The sequence below is a fragment of the Zootoca vivipara genome, chromosome 8 (assembly GCF_965207765.1).
Source record: "Zootoca vivipara chromosome 8, rZooViv2.hap1.1, whole genome shotgun sequence".
NCBI classification, from domain to species: Eukaryota; Metazoa; Chordata; class Lepidosauria; order Squamata; family Lacertidae; genus Zootoca; species Zootoca vivipara.
In genome coordinates, this window is record NC_142591.1 from 28,991,401 (window position 1) to 29,009,161 (window position 17,761).

Below are 17,761 nucleotides of genomic sequence, written 5' to 3' on the forward strand. Positions count from 1 at the left end.
TTTTGGGTACTTGTTTTGTTTTTATGTACACAGCCAGCACTGTAGTTCATCTGAGGCAAAAATGGGTTTCTTAGAAATTAAATGCCAATGTTAGAGCAGTAACTTATGCACTTTCTTCAGTAGGGGTGGTGAACTATGTTGGTTTCATCAGAATAGCATTGCAGAAATAAATGCTCACTTTACTTGTGTGTGGGACAAACTGAAAAGTCTTTAAGATGATTTCAAACCATGTGAACATTTTAAATTTGTTCACTCCTAATGGAAACTTAAATTCTGTTCTTTAAATAAAAGGACGATCTGAAAGGTGCTAAGGAGAGGATCTATTTGAAAAGATGCATACTTTGTGTCATGTAATTTGCAGCATAATTCCATAAATACCTTGCATGGTGGAATTATGTCTGACTATAGAGACATAGGTTTTTTTTGTTTTCTCGAATTGTTTTAAAACTTCAGGATTAACATACAGAATATACATATTTTTAGTTCCTATTGTAGTTTTACTATTCTAGGCAGAAAATGAAAGCCACGTGCTTATGTGTCTGCATATTTATAGTAATTTTGGATACAGTGTCTTGTTCCATCATCCTAGTGTGAAGTGCTTTTTGCACTTTTCCTGTGAATAGCTGTTGCTTTAAGAGTTTGTGTCATAGAGTGTAAGTCAGTTATAATGCCCTGAACTCCAGTTAAATATCTTGGAAGGTTTAAGGAAATGGTGTAGTATGATTTCTCTGCCTTAATATGTGCCAGAATTATTTCTGAAGATGAGGCTTCAGTGTCTGTGATTGCGGGGATCTGCTATTGTGGAATTTCTGTTATTCTTTATGCCACGTTCACCTTAGCTGATAAACTGAAAATAAATGTAACACATGGGAAGAGGAGAATGATTATCTTGCCTGCTGGACTCACACCTGCAGGGGCCAGGAGGTCTACACTCATAGGTTCTGAATGTATGATTCTTATTTTTTCCTTTTCTGCAGGGTACAGGATATGTGTTCATAGCCTACGTCAGGCTTCCTCAACCTTGGCCCTACAGATGTTTTGAGACTACGATTCCCATCATCCCTGACCACTGGTCCTGCTAGCTAAGGATCATGGGAGTTGTAGTCCAAAAACATTTGGAGGGGCGAGTTTGAGGAAGCCTGGCCTATGTGCATTGGAGGTATGCTTGTTTGGACTTTTGCACATAAATTAGTATCGGTGTCTGAGGTTCAGAGGCAGGATCTGCATCTTCCCTTCCATGTGTACATTTATATTGAGCTTGGACACCTACACAGGACTCTGAGTGGATGCAGTCATGGAATCATAGAATCGTAGAGTTGGAAGGGACCCCAAGGGTCATCTAGTTCAACCCCCTGCAATGCATGGATCTTGGCTAAAGCATCCACAAAAGATGGCCATCCAACCTCTGCTTAAAAACCTCCAAGGAAGGATAGCTCCCAACCTCCTGGGGGGAGGGCATTTCACTGTCAAACAGCTCTTGTTGTCAAAGTTCTGCCTGATGTTTAGTTGGAATTTCCTTTCTTGTAACTTGAAGCCATTGGTTCGAGTCCTACCCCTCCAGAACAGGAGAAAACAGGCTTGTTCCCTCTTCCATGCGACAGCCCTTTAGATATTTGAAGATGGCTGTTGTATCTCCTCTGTTTCCTCTTTTCCAGGCTAAACACACCCAGCTCCTTCAACCGTTCCTCATAAGTCATGTTGCTTGCGCAGCGATCCCTTTTTAAGCTGAATGCTGTGGGTTTGGAGTTGTGATGAAGAGCGGCTGTTTCCATTGGGTGGCTTGAGCAAAGTTTGAGCAAATGATGTGGCAAAGTTTCTGACAGTTACACTTTACAACATATCCAAAAGGTTTTCTAATAGCATCCTCTTTCACTGTCGATTCTGCTCCTTTTTTTATTCTGCAAGCAACCTAAAGAAAGCTGGGCATGACTTCTGTGATCGCTTTCCCCAAAGTCTTTATTCATCAGGTGAAACCTTCCATGCTCTGAGCTTGTTTACTTTTGTTTGGTGCTCTGAATGGAGCAGGCTCTTAAACTTGTGGTCCATTTCTGTTCTTCTAATAATCTGATAACTAGAGTCAGAGGAGCTCTGGTTCTTTTCTCTGTCTCCAGAACCCACCAGCGTTGTGTTCTTCATTTCTAAACTGAGCTCTTAGGGATGTGTCACTTAGTGGGTTTTCCCATTAACTACTTTGGGCAGTGAGTGTCTTGTCTTCTCCTCACCTCAGAATGAACTTCTGGTTTCCTTGAGCCTTGTTTTCAGTGGAAGTATGCCAGAATTAGTCAGTAGGTACCAAACCACATGGTGACCAGAGTTAAACCACAAGGCGAAGCAACACGACGAAACCACAAGGTGCAGGTACATTAAGGGCTTTAGTACATTCATACCTGGAACTCTGCTCCTTTCTTGGCAAACAGCATGCTGATGTTATGTGGCAGGCGAAAGGTGCTGATCTTGGTCCCCAGTCAAGTTAAATGAGCTGGAAATGAGGATTGGATCAGGTTTGCCAATTGTATATATAAGAACTGGATAGGTTTTCTTTTCTTTTCTTTTCATTTCTTTATTTCTTTTGTATTGTAATTTTATGTTGTGAACCACCCTGAGATCTATGGGTACAGGGCAGTATACAAACAAACACAAACAAACAAACAATTTGTGGTGGTGGTGGGAAGAGTTCAGTCCTCCCTCTACCTCCCAATGCCTCCAGCAAAATTAAGTTATAGGACAGGTAAAGGGGAACATGGCAAAAGGCCATTGGGAGGACTTCCGGGAGCCATAGAGTAACCATGATAACTGGAAAACATGCCTGGATGCCCCCTTTGCCTACGAGCAATAAGCCTGAAATGATCTGCATAATCTCTTCTGGCTGTGCCTTTTTACAACCATGAGGGAGGAACTTGCTCTGTTTTTTAAAAGGAAAGTTGATAGCCTTATTATTTTTTCTTAAAAAAAACCCCCTACCCAGTTCTACTGTTTCCTCTATTGCTTGTTCACATACGGTAGATTATAAAGTTGCTAGGTTGGTCCTGTATATCTGCCTCTGAGCATTGGACTTTGGCATCTTTGGGAGAACATTGTCTATGTTTTGAAAATAAACTGCAGTAGGCAAATAAAGAGAAGCCTGGTGCTTTGACCATAGCCAAGAAGGCAGGTGTTCTTAGCAAGCAATGCATTCAGTGGCAACAAGCTCTTAATCTGTACTGGCTGAAATTGAGTAGAACACTAGAATTTCTGACCATAAAGATTGACTCCTACTAAAAATGCAATTTTTGAGTGCTATTGAATCACTGGGTTAAGGTTGCAGCATTCACAAATGTTTACTTATCTGCCAGTGCCAAATAACTTTGTTCTGAGTTTTCATTGTCTTTGTGTTGCACATTAGCTGGGCCTTGCGTTAAGAAGATATAACAACAACAACAACAATAACAACAACAATAATCGTTTTATATTTACACCCCACCTTTTTCTCTGACAGGGACTTGAGGTGGCTTACGGATAGAAAATAAGTAAAACATAGGTGGGAAAATCTTTAAAAACAATTAAACATAGAATTAAAAACTATCCATCCATTTACACACCATATAGATAATTACAGTAAAAACCACATTACCAGCTACATAATACAAAATTGATATTGCTGAACATTGCCAAACTTGGGCACACCTGCTTGTTTTTATGTATTCTAATACAGTTTCTGTGGTTTCATGGGAATAGCTTGATGTGTGTGTGTGTGTGTGTGTGTGTGTGTGTGTGTGTGAGAGAGAGAGAGAGAGAGAGAGAGAGAGAGAGAGAGAAGGGGGGGAAAGGTCTCTTCCAAGTTTCATGTGATTACTAGGACCCTAAGCTGAAGCTCCAATGACCACAATAAAAACAACCAAGAAATGCAGGAAGGGACCATATAAGCAGAGTAACATGCAAAGTTTAGAGAAACTAAATTCCTGTATTCTGTTTGGGTCCTTTTTGTGTAAACAGGATCTTTAACTGTAGCAGCATTGTTACCTTTTGCTTTCCAGAAGAGTAGTTGTGTTGGACCAAAAAAAAATCCCTTGTATGTTTACTTGGGAGAGTAAACTCACTAGGGTGGGAAAGACCCCATCTGAAATCCTGGAGAACTACTGCCAGTCACTATAGACAGTACCGAGATTGATGGACTAATGGTCTCGTGCAGTATACTGTAGAAAGTTGGAAGGGATCCCAAGGGTCATCTACCGGTAGTCCAACCCCCTGCAATGCAAGAATAACAGCTAAGGAGTCCCTGGCAGTTGGCCATCCAACATCTGTTTAGGAATCTCCAATGAAGGAGAATCAACCACCTTCTTATGTAGTCCGTTCCACTGTTGAACAGCTCTTACCATCAGAAAGTTCTTCCCAATGTTTAATTGGAATTTCCTTTCTTGTAATTTGAACCCATTGGTTCAAATCTTGCCTTCTGGAGCAGCAGAAGACAAGCCTGCTCCATCTTCCACATGACATCCCTTCAGATATTTGAAGACTGCTATCATATCACCTCTCAGTCTTCTCTCTTCCAGGTTAAACATACCAAACCCCTCAACTGTTCCTCATAAGGCTTGGTTTCCAGACCCTTGATCATCTTGGTTGTCCTCCTCTGCATGTGTTCTAGCTTGTCAATATCTTTCTTAAACTGTGTCCAGAACTGGACACAGTACAGGTGGGGTCCAACCAAGGTCGAATAGAGCAGCACTATGACTTCCCTTGAGCTGGCCACTAGACACCTGTCAATGTCTTAGAATTGCATTAGCTTTTTTTCCTGCTGCATCACACTCACATTAAGCTTGTGGTTTACTAAGATACCTAGATCCTTTTTTTACATCTACTGCAGTCAAGCCAGGTGTCCCTCATCCTATATATGTCCAGATTACTCCTGCCTTACAAATGTAGAACCTTACATTTGTCCCTATTGAAATTCATTTTGTCAGTAGAAGGCAGCTTTATATATTCTAAATCAAGTAGGGTTTATGTCTAAAACAATATATTTATTCCATATATTTAAATATGTATACAGTGGTGCCTCGGTTTAAGAACAGGCCTGTTTCCGAACTATTTGGTTTAAGAACTTCGCAAAACCGGAAGTAGTGTCCCGGTTTGCGAACTTTACCTCGGTCTAAGAATGGAAGCCGAACAGTGGAAGGGCACCGGTGGCAGGAGCCCTCATTAGGGAAAGCGTGCCTCAGTTTAAGAACGGTTTCGGTTTAAGAATGGACTTCCGGAATGGATTAAGTTCATAAATAGAGGTACCACTGTACTATGATATATATATTCATGTTATATTTAAATAAATCTAAGAAAATCTACATGGGGTTGGAAATTCTAATTTCCACTCACTGTGGAAAAATTCAAGCAGGGTGGTTGTTATTCCAGATTAGTTAATCCAGAGCACTTTTGTCTCCTTCTCCACACATTGTTGGCTCTTACTCCACCGACCATTGTCTTGTGACCCTCAACCATTGTCATTATTACCCAATGTAATGACCATTGTCATTATTACCCTCAAGAGAATTCAGACCTTGACAGAAAGAACTTTTTGTTCTTAAGCTTTTTTCTGAGGACATTGGATTTTGATATCTGCAAGTGGATGACCTTGCACATGTTTATGCCTCCCCACTCTGTGTCCTTGCCTTCAGAAAACCTGGTCCTCATGTTATATAATATTTTTTGTTCCATACCCTTCAGTTAGCTCCACTTCTCATTCCACTAAAGTTGCATCAAGGCTCTGTTTAACGGAGGCAAGCTTTCAGATTACTGTGGAGGTCTTTACATGGCTTTTGAGATGACAAAATAAGGCAGGGTCCTTTGTGCCTTTTTGAGGAAGGAGGAAATGGTGATCAGAGTGAAGCACGACCACAATGCAGCCTTATTTTTTACAAACTAAAAATGAAAGCGCTGACCATTTGTGCCCACACTTACTCCCACTTAACAGTATTGACTTTTCAATGTTAGGAAGCTGAAGGCTGGTTTTAATGCTTTGCCTCTTTCCTCTGCGGTAGTCATGGGAATTAAAAAAAAAGCATTTATATGGTATGAGTCATTGATATGGGAGATGGCAGTCTCTGTGTGAGAGGCATAAACATTTCACTGGAGTAACTTTTCAGCCAGAAACTTGCTTAGGGATCAGGTAAGTGGTCTTGGATGCCCAGGTGGCAATGGTGCCCAGAAGAGCACCATTTTACCTTCTTAGACTGGTATGCCTTCCATGTCCTTTCCTGGCTGCAGAAAGTATCTGGCTGTTGGCATTCGTGGCTATTTACCATGCTCGGAATTTACCTTATTGGTAGCAACTAGTCCAGTGGGACATTTTTAGCAAGCATACGACAACGCTTGTAGCAATACAGTGGTACCTCGCAAGACGAATGCCCTGCAAGACGAATTTTTCGCAAGATGAATGCGTCTTGCGATCTGATGGTGACTCGCAAGACAAACTCGTTTTGTGAAAAATTCGTCTTGCGAATCGCGGTTTCCCATAGGAATGCATTGAAATTTAATTGATGCATTCCTATGGGCAAAAAAAGAAAAAAAAGAAATTTCAATGCATTCCTATGGGAAACCGCGATTCACAAGGCATTTTTTTTGCAAAACGAATTGACTCGCAGAACGAATTAAATTAGTCTTGCGAGGCACCACTGTCTATTACTCTAATTAGCAGATGACCTGGCTTCTGTTTCTGGGTCAGATTAAAAGTACTAATATGGAGGATTGCCTATTCCCATATGAACTTGCACAATTGACCTGGTCAATTTTGTTGAAGGCCCTGCTTTCTGTGTCCTTATCGAAAGAGGTAAAGTAGGTAAGTATGAAAAGCAGGGCCTTCTCACTAGAATTTTCCACGCTGGAAGTTCCTCCATTAGGAAACTCACCTGACTTTTTCACTCTTAGGAGTCTGATTAAGGCTGTTCTTTTGAGGAGATTGAGAACTTAGCTTTGATTCCCCCATCCCCACTCCTGCCATTGCTTTTCATAGTTTTTTGCTGCTCATTTTGTGACCTTGATTTCCTTAAAACAAAAAACGTATTTAATATCTGTTGTGAAGCACTTTTGTTGCAGAATATTACATGGGTCCAGGTTCTCAGGCACAGTTATTTGTCAAACGGGCAACCTCAGCTTTCTGGGAAAGATTAGATAGGTCTGCAAAAGAACTGCAGGAAAGGATGGAGGAGCTGATCATGCAGAGGACAGGTGTGTGACCCACATGATCAGAAAAGAACATAACTGTATGTATCCAGGGTTGGGGTAAAGTTATGGCGGCAGAAGGAATCAAGAGTCATGGGCTCTTGGGTGTGAAGGTGAGAAAACAATTACAGGAAATCAGCAGGGGGTGACTGAACAGCAGAATGGCCGAGATGAGCTATCATGAATAGAAGAGTGCCAAAATGCATCAGGATCAACTATGGCCCTGAAAAAATAGACCAAGTTTTATTGTGGCTAAAACATATATTTTGCTTAGTTTGCTATTCACCTATCTAGAAAATACTTAGATTTTTTTTTTATACACAGTTGATGTACTTAAAGGGAAGATAGTGGACTTTATTACAGTAGATGTCTCGATCCTTTTAAAGATGAACATGGGATGATAGGAAATATGTATCTGGGAGGAAAAATAGATGATCCTGTGACCCACATGTATGGCACAAATACAGGGGTACCTCGAGTTACAAACGCTTCAGGTTACAAACTCTGCTAACCTGGAAGAGTTATCTCGAGTTGAGAACTTTGCCCCAGGATGAGAACGGAAATCATGTGCCGACAGCACAGCGGCAGCAAGAGACCCCATTAGAGAAAACACGCCTCTAGTTAAGAACAGTTTTAGGTTAAGAACGGCCCCCCGGAATGAATTAAGTTCGTAACTACAGGCACCACTGTAATAATCAGCTGGGTGCCTGGATTAAAAAAGGTGGGGCCAAACTCACCCTCAAGCAGGAGAGAGCCCCCAGTAGAAGAGTAGTTTGGTAGCAGCATAATGTGAGGATATAGGTTGTTAGACCCTTTTATCCTGCTTGGTTCCATACAGCATTTCCCACTTTCTTCCCCTCTTGCAATGAACAGACCACACGCTGTTAAGGTTAAAATGCTTACAAAACGTTTCAAAGGTCAGATTTGTGCATTTATCCAAGCAGCAGTAAGGAGAACACATGCAGAATATCTTGGGTAGAAAATAAAGAAAGATTGTTCCAAACACATGCTCTAAGCTTGCAGCTTGGTCAGACACATCTTTCTTGGTCAGTTACATGGTGTAGAGTGAGTGAGTGAATGAGTGAGGAACAGGAAGTGAAGGCTTCACTTCCTCTCTCGCTGGAAAAGAGGGTGTGTGACCTACCTAGCTGAGTCTAGGAATCCAGCTCTATTCTTTTAAACCCTTCAAGTGCTAAATAGCACTCATGCATAGTTATGTTTGACTGCACTATCCCACAATATGTGTCCCTCTGCTTGGTTCTAAGTGAATACAGTGGCGTATTATGAAGAACCACCATTACCAAATGTGTGGACAAGCCACTTAATAGAACAGTGGCTTTCACATGTTCTGTCTTCAGGATGTGTTTCCATATTTGTTTGTCACAGAACCTCTGCAGCGACTCCTTCAGACATTGAATTCTGTGGGATGCTATAGGAGGCACAATGTGAAGTGAATTTGGCCCCCTCAGCACTCTTCTCTTACATGTAGAAGATGGAAAGCTTTCTTTCTAAAATGAAGCTGGTCTGCCTTTAGATATATTTTTTAGGAACCTGGGAGTTTATCGGAGTACAGTTTAAAAACCACTTCTTTAGACTGAAACTACATACTCTGGCATAGAACATCTATATACACTTTGTGAAGCATTATTGCTCTCTTCAGTTAATCAGATGTTGAATTAATAAGAACTGTGTTCTATCTTTTGCTTTTATTGTCATGTGGATGTATCACAACTGTCAATGAGTAATTTTTGTAAGAACCCATTATAATTGAATGTTAACAAACATCTGCTCAGTTTGCCAAATGAGAGTTTAGCCTCATGAAATGTTAATCTTGATAGTCTCTATCTTGCATTGGGGTGGGTGGGAACTATCCTGTTCAAAACACTGGGAAATGTTATGAATCTTGGCATCCAAAGGAGGGTTTTCTTTTTTCTTGTTGTTTGGTTAATTTCACTTCCAGGGTGGTTTCTGTCACTTGAAAATATAGGCCTTACTATGCAAAAGTGAACTAGTTCAGTTGCACAAATCTGAACTACATCTGAAACCAATTATCCTAATTTCCAGGTGAACTAAAGATGAATAAAGTTCATTTTGAAATAGAATTTTGAACAATTTCAAGTTCATCTTCACATTCTTTCCCACCCACCCCCAGCAGACGATTCAGATTCTTAGCTTTCATTTTAAAAAAGCAAGTCAATTGAACATCTATAAAGAAAGTCAGAAATAAAAGAAGCAGCAGCAAAATTCTAAGGCTTATTAGGCAGATATGGAGGTGTTACTGTTTCCACTGTCACTTAGTAATCAGGAATGCAAGGCATTTCCTGTATCTTCCCTGCTGAAGAGATGTTCTATCTTCCAGCAGGAGTACCTTGCCGCAAGAAGTACTGGTACAGAAACAAAGTGAATCATGCCTTGCAACTGACACATATTAAACTGGTCAAGCCTTTTCTATTATGGGGAAAGTGTCACCTATTGACATTTTCTGTCAGATACCTTATTACTAATGTGTGGTCCCTGATTTACTTTTGGACCAACACAGCAGTTTGGAATGTTCTGAATGTTGGAGGGGGGGGGATGTTGAGTATGAACTTTTAATGAACTTGAACTGAACTAGTTTGTTTTGTAAAAAGGCAGCCTTGAGATGGAACTGGTCCCTTATTAAACAGGATGAGCTTATACTACAATTGGCACACACACACAGAGAGAGAGACACACATATTGATGGCAAAATAACCTCAACACCATAGTTCCTCTTCCATCTTGGTTCTTTTTCCTGTCACTTGTGTTGAATTGGTTGCATGCAATATAAAAGCAATCTGTGCATTTGGTTCTTTTAAACAGAAGAAGCATTTGTTTATCTTCCCCACGTATTCTATGTTCTGTTGACAGATTAATCTTTGAACACATTTTCTTAAAGTGTATAGGAGATGATAATAAAAGATTAGAAGTCTGTTTGTGGTGTAGTGCCATAGACAGACAGGAGAACTTTTAAAAGCAAACAAAGTAAAGGTTTGCTAAGTAGGAATACTGTGCTTGCGTGCTCTCTAAAGGTTCCTGGTCTAATAGATTTTAAAGGTTAAGTAAATGTAGTCCAACTTTAGTTCCCCCTCAACATCAGTCTGATATGTTTTTCTCTTGCGAGGTCTAGTTTTAACTTAACCTTTGCAGTACTTAGAATTGCACCCAGACAGTTCTCTGAAGATGCTTGATATCGTTCTGTCTCTGTATGAAGCTAAGCTGGACTGGTCCAAGTCAACCCCTCATGGGGGACCATCACATAACTCCATATGTGCTTGGAGAAAGGGCTGGATATAAATGTTAACAGATTTAAAGTTACACCAAACTATTTTTACCCAATACCTTTTTTGGAGGAAGAAGGTAGGTAAAGGTAAGTTCCGTGCTCATCTCGCTCTATAGGCTGAGGGAGCCGGCGTTTGTCCACAGACAGCTTCTGGCGAACCAGAGCAGTGCATGAAAGCTGTTTACTTTCCTGCCAGAGCGGTACCTATTTATCTACTTGCACTTGACATGCTTTTGAACTGCTAGGTTGGCAGGAGCTGGGACCAAACAATGGGAGCTCACCCCGTCTCGGGGATTTGAACCGCCAACCTTCCAATCGGCAAGCCCTAGGCTCCACAGCGCCACCCGTGTCCCATAAGAAGATAGGTAGTCAGTCCCTAATACCTTGATTTGGCCACAAGATGATGATGGCTATTATTATTTGCACATATAGTCTACCTTCTTCTCCAAGACGTTCAGGCTGGTGTATGTGGTTCTTCATCCTCTTCATTTTATTTGCACAACAACCATGTGAGGTAGGTTAGGCTGAGAGGCAGTAATTGGTCCAGTGAGTTCCATGGCTGTGTGAGGATTAGAAGTCTATTCTCCCAGGCCCTAGTCCAGTACTCTAACCACTACACCACAACTGGCTCTAAAAAAATGGTACCGGCCAACTAATGTCCCCAATTAATCTTGATTGTGAATTCCACTGTGTCTGGAATAATAGCAAAAATGTATTTAAGGCTCTTTATTCTGATTTGTTCCTGGTTAACAGATTTTTGGATGAAACATCTTTTTGTGCTTGGTGGGGTGCTTGTGTTTTTGTGTGGAAGACTGTGGATTTGCACTGACATGCAGCATGATAACTTTTAAGAGCACTGTTAATTTCTTTTTAGTTATTACTTCAGTACAGTACCGGGAACCCTAGTTTGGGTTCTTCAATTATATATTATAACAATCAAGCTTGAGACCTTCAGGTTATAACTACTGTATGTGCATTTTCATGTTATATCTAGGACAAGGAAAGATCAACAACTTCAGTTGGCTGGCAGTTCTCTTAGCAATAAATCCTTGTTTGTTTGAAGAGGCTACTCCCAGTAATGTATTATGCAACCTGAACATGTGTGTGTGTGTGTGTGTGTGTGTGTGTGTGTGTGTGTGTGTGTGTGAATATTCACTTTAAAAAATTCTTTCCTTGTTTCTGTGATTGTACTATGAAGTCTCAGGGCTACCTCCCACATCAAGCTCTAAAGATATAGTGGGTGAGAACAGATTCTTACAGGGAGTGCTCTTTGCTCATTTTGTCAATTGTCTAACATCCTGTTTCCCGCAGCAGCTGTTATCTGCAAGAAAATAATACAATATGGATACTTGGGCCAAGATCCAAAGGAACTGTGCAGCTAGTTTTGTGAGTCCAAAGCAGTTTTGGATTTGTTTTCTGGAATAGCCATCACTGATAGCACATCGCAAGCCATTTTTTAAATTGAGGGGACATTAAAAGCAACTTATATGGCACCGGACCCTGCTTGGAGAGAAGAAAAACCCTCCAGGTTTGCAACAGCATTTGGCTATGCCCAGAATAGATTTTAATCTTATTTTACGAAAACCTACTCTGTGTTGTGTCAAAACAGTGGCTTGCAACGGGCATCTTGAAGCCAATTTATGTGGCATCTGACATTATTACTGTTTGGTGGTACACTCAAGGGGACGTTGGTGTTTTTGCTGCTTGGGAGATGTGTTAGGACACTTTACCAGGGCCAGAGACCACCAAGACAAAGTAGCAGAGCTTTTCCATTGCGTGGAATAGACAGATATGCTGATTATACTGTGGACAGTGCTGAGGCTCTGCAAACTGAACTTGCGACAACTCTTCTGTTTTCTTCACCTGAGGCCAACTCCATCTTCTATCAAAAGTCTATTTAGATTGAATCAACTCTAGACACAATACTGTGTCTTGTTATCGTTTTGTTGCTTTCAAAGTCCTGTAGCAATAGTGGATAGCTTTATAATAGCAGACAGAAGAAGAAAAAGAACTTCGTAAGACAGTCTTTTGAAGGATCCTGGTCCTAAGCCATTTACTTCCTTCCATGGGGGTGTGGTGCCTTTACATTGATTATTTGTGGTTAGGTGGTGGCTGTTGTAGGACAGTAGTTTTCTTTTGTTTTTCCAGCTGGGGCTGTTTTCCCAGCTAGTTTAGGCAACATTGAGACATTCCCAAGGCCAGCCTGCAGCGTTCCCTTTCGTTTTGATGCTGAGAGGCCCTGAATGATGACCTAGTTGTTGTTGACCTTTGGTGGTATAAGGTAGTCAAATGGCATTGTCTGAAGGACAGTCCTTTTGCTTCTCCTCTGTGTAAACCCAGAGTGAGCAGAGTATTTCCTGAAAGGAAAGAGATAGCCATGTTGGGAAATGAAAGGATCTGTCCCATACAGGCATATCCCACTCTTTTTACCACCTAGAATTCAGAGGTGCCTGGGTTTACTGAGGGCCAAACTGGGCACACAGTGGCAGCCGTATCTCTTTGTTAATGTGTCCCCCTCATTCACACACAAAGCAATGGGTAGGTGAAGCTAGGGGGATATAGGGGACATAACCTGAGCCCCCTCCCTCCACTGCCTTAACTTCTTCAGGGCTTTTGAAACAGACACCTTCCCTTTCAGCCTGGAATGCTGAGTGAGGCTGGGAGAGAAAAGACTCAGGGATGATGGAATTCAAGGAGGTAAAGTGGGAAGGAAGTGTTCAGCTCCCTTCTATCCCTTTGATAAAATTGAAACCTCCACCTTTTCACTTGAAAAGTGAGTAACATGTGGTGCTGCTGTAGTGTCTCAGCCTTAAGCCTCCCTAAACTTAAGGTGGCTTACTCACACTGAAGCGCTCATAGTACAGCCCATCCCAAGCAGAGATGTCTCCTGAATACTACATTTTTGATACTTGAAAAAAATTCCTGTCTATTTGATACAGGCTGAAAATATTGCTCTGTAAATATTGGAATGCGTTGTTGTTGTTGTTGTTGTTGTTGTTGTTGTTGTTGTTGTTTTGTTGTAATTAATTAAATTTGTATCCTGTCCTTTCTCCAAAGATCACAGGGTGGTTCTCAAGATAAAAATGCAAAATGAGAAAACAAAATACATAATAAAATAAAAACAAACCAATAACCCTCTCCCCCAGCCACATTTAAAAGGCCATTGAATGTTAATCAGCCAGAGGTTACAGAGAAACGTTTTCGCCTGGTGCTTAAAGATAAGTAAAGAAGGTGCCAGGCAAGCCTCCCTGGGAAGATCATTCCACAAACTGGGAGCCACCACAGAAAAGACTCTTTCTCTTGTTGCTACCCTCTGGACCCGTCATGGAAGTGGCGCCTCAGGTGGTGATTGCAGGGTTTGGGTCGGTTCACATGGGGAGAAACTCTCCTTGAGATATTGTGGTCCTGAGTCGTTTAAGGCTTGTGCCTGATGTGTATCTAGGGAGGTACGCGGAAAGCCCTGCCATTTAACCTGGAAGGAAGATCTACTACTTCATGCAAAGTATACTAAAAGGGGCCCTAATTACCCAATGCACACTCTGTACATGCTTATAGGTACCTTGTTTTGCTGCGGACCTCTGTTTCATACTTGCCTCAACCATTAAGAATACTGAACGAGGGGATGGTTGTAGCTCCTCAGGTTCATGAATGTGCGTATATGTGTGTGTGATCACCTGTGTTTAGGGCAGTGATAAGAAGAGCCAGTGGACCTGCAGATGATGTTGCTGTACAACTCCCATCAGCCCGAGCCAGCAAGGTCAGGGATGATGGGGGTTGTAGTCCACCAACATCCAGAGGCTGTCTCTGCACCACCACATTGTCCTGGCATAGCTGTGAGTTGAGTCATACAATTGTGGAGTTTGTAGGGATCCAAAGGGTCGTCTAGTCCAACCCCCAGTGCATGGCTACCCCACCCAGTCTACATGAATCTGCAGCTCAAGGCCAGATACTCTATGCCGCCAACTTTGCAGGTGCAGTCCAAGTGGCGAAACATTAAACCCATTTTGCTGCTGGCACTATACAGAGCTATGTGGGAGAAACTAACCATGTAGCACTTCTTAGCATATGGTGGCAGCAGGACTTTGTCGCAGTGCAGCTGAAAACAATATGTATATTTACATTCTTAATGTAGCAGATTGAGAAGAAAGGCATAGACGTATGTAAAGGTAGCCCTAGATGCGTCATTGCATTGTTGATGATTCACTGATAACTATAATTGCTGCAGCAATTACGAAACAGCGCACTGTGGATTCTGACTTCGCTAAAAGATATTGTTCCCAAAGCTTTTGGTAATAGCAGCATATTCCGGATCTTACCCATAAGGAATTATTTGCCGCTAATGGCATGTCCGGGGTAGATGGTTTCTTTTCATAAGTCTTCAGAAGCAGATGGTTAGTTACCTTTCCAGGAACAGACTGTGCAAGTCGATAACCCTTGGTTGTGTAATTCATTGTTCAGCTGCAGGTTGAAGTACATACATGAGTAGATGTTTTTATGTGACTGACTTACAATGGGGAAAAATAAATAAATTTATAGGGCAAATCAGGAAGAGCCACTTCATTCATTGCATTTGGGTTACATGAAAATAGTTCACAATGCAGAAGTGATATGTGTTTTATCTCCCAGCTATCTTCACGTAGGTAGAAAACTGAAGCAGTCCTGACATGATGGATTAAATAACTGAAACTGAACAAGATGCATTTACACCAGTGTGTCCTGTAGAAGAGCAGCTTCTGCTCTGTTGTAGCATTTCGCTGCCTTGGTCCTTTGCCTGACTCCCATTCTGTTAGCATCAGAAGAAGCTGTTCCTGCCCCCTTCCCACCTTTCCCCAGATATAGGTGAAGGCATTGTGTCCAAGGTGCATGGCTCTGCCTTGCTGTCAGGCCTTGAGCTTCAAAATTGGTTTGGAGCTGGATGGGTCTGTTGGCAGGTCCAGGCTCATATATTACCTATTAGCATTAGGCTTGCAAATTATTAGGAGCATTGCATGCCACAAAAATAAGCAGCATTCTGAAAGTAGAACAGCAACAACCATACACATCAGAAAGTACTATCACACGAAGGCTCCATGAATTGATTAAATTCTTGATTTAATTGAGTTCTTTCCCCTTGGAGAGTTGCTTCATCTTCTTGTAGCTGCTACTTCTGCTCCCTCTGATGTTCTGGCTTAGGTGGACTAAAGTGCCTCACCTTGCTTCTCATCAGCCAGATGATTCCCAATGCAAATGACACAATTCTGTTAAAGATACAGGTCATACCTGTGCTAGGCAACTTGCTGCAGCCTATTGTGATCATTCCTATGATCAAGTGATTCAAGATCTTGGTAACTTAACATGTATTGGTGTTGAGTTTTGTGTCACAGTGCTGCTGCTTGTTTAGAGATAAAGTATCATTTAAAAATCTATCTGCTTCTTATGTTGTGAGCAATTCCTGCAGTTAGAAAAAAAACTCCTAAAACTTAATCTAAATCTGCCTTCCAGTAGTTAAAACCCTACTGTCAATGGGTAAGATGGTGGGGTTTGCCCTTCTTTTTGACACCTTGCTAATAACTGGAATTTTGTCTATTTTTGTCCAGATTTCTAAATTTCTGCTTTCCCCCCTCCCCTTGCCTCTAAGTGAAAAATGGAGTCCTTGCACCTAGTCCAGGGTTGCCATCAAATGCAGGTGCCAAGTTTCCTGTTGTGACCATATCTTTGGTTATAACCGACACCTGTCCGTCCCTGATCTAGTACATAGCACAGAGAATTTGGATGTCTAACGCTTGGGGTTGGGGAGGAAAGAGAAGGAAAGCCCCCTATCCCCTGTGTGCCTCTATGTATCAGGTTCTGGAGGAAAGGTGAGTCTTGTAACTAATCTCTTGGGGTTTTAGAGTTGGTTGGAAGCAGAAGTAGTTTCAATAATTCCAAGTACTTCTGAACCTTGGTGGAGAAATTGAGAGTTGTGACACCTCCCTGAGGGGTGCCTCAGAACTTAAGGGGAATAAGGGTCATACCACAAATAATTGATGGTTACTAGGGCCAGCAAAAGAAGAAAGGGGAAATAAGAATATCCTGGCCTGTTTTTTTGTAATTCCTGGCCTGTTTTTTTTTGTAATCCTGTTTGATTCCTTCTCTGATAAAATCAACATTGTGTTTTGATGTCCAGAACTGCACACAGGGCTCCAGGCTCCGTGGTATGCAGGCTGACCAGGGGTGGTTAATACTACTTCCTGACTCTTGATAGAATTCCTGTTAATACATCCAAACATATGTTTAGGGGGCACGGTGTAAAACCGAACCCAAACTGTAGTGTTCACAATATCGCAATGGCGGTCCTTTGCAAGTTCAGCTAATGTTTATTAGGTACTTTGTACATGCTCATTTTGGTCCCTGTAGTTGTGCTTCATTTTGGTTCTTCCTGTTTGGCTTGATGTCTTGAATGTTTAACTTAACTGCTAAAGATGTTTGCAGGTCCTTCCCAGCTTAATATTGCCCATTAATTTGATAAGCACACTGCCCAAGCTCTCATTCACGGTTAAATATACTGATGTGTTCTGCAGTTTGAAGTGACCTCCATGGGATATTTATGAATACTTCTAGATAGAAAATGTTCCTTCTCAGTGAGCTCATGTTACTTGTTTCTCTAACATAAGGAGTACAAGTAGTTATGTTAATGCTCACATACCCGGGTCATCTCCTCATTGTGACTGGCAGGCTACACTGACAGGAAATTTTTATTAATTAAATGCATTTCCTCTACCTTCCTCCAAAGGAGCCCAGGGCAGCAAGCATGTCTATACTAAAACAATTCCTTTAATACTTATAAAAACAGTTAAAAATCCTAAAAAAACAATCCCCTGCTCACTAAAACTAAGAATTTCAGGGTTGCCAGGGACAGAACTTTCAACCATCAAATGCCTGAGAAAAAGGGAATGTTTAAATTTCTCTTAAAAGTTACTAGTGAACGTAGATTAGAAGCTAGAGGAATGATGGAAGATGGTGACATGAAATTGTTAAAAAATTCTGTTGTGTTGAACGTCAGAAAGGAGAATTATCCTCACTAGCTTACTCCTGTTTTTATCTTTTGTAGAACTGGTGAGCCTGGTTGAGCTGATGGCATCTGCTGCTGAGATTTGTTATCACACCATGACGACCAGAATATCAGAGGTTGGGGAATTGTCCTTGGAGCCTTTGATCACTTGCAAACTATGCTTGTCTGAATATTCACTGGATAAGATGACCACTCTCCAAGATTGCAGCTGCATCTTTTGTACATCGGTAAGTGTTGACCGTAAC

At 41.4% G+C, this 17,761-nt stretch overlaps 1 protein-coding gene across 2 annotated transcripts in view; it reads left to right on the forward strand.

Annotated features, from left to right (window-relative positions):
* The window catches only part of RNF144B (ring finger protein 144B), a 56,802-nt gene that overhangs the window by 625 nt on the left and 38,416 nt on the right, over positions 1-17,761 (forward strand). For both annotated transcript variants that reach the window (XM_035125027.3, XM_060277946.2), the window contains exon 2: positions 17,556-17,743. In XM_035125027.3, the coding sequence (XP_034980918.1) occupies positions 17,579-17,743 (165 nt within the window). In that variant the 5' untranslated portion in view covers positions 17,556-17,578. The remainder of the gene's footprint in view (positions 1-17,555; positions 17,744-17,761) is intronic.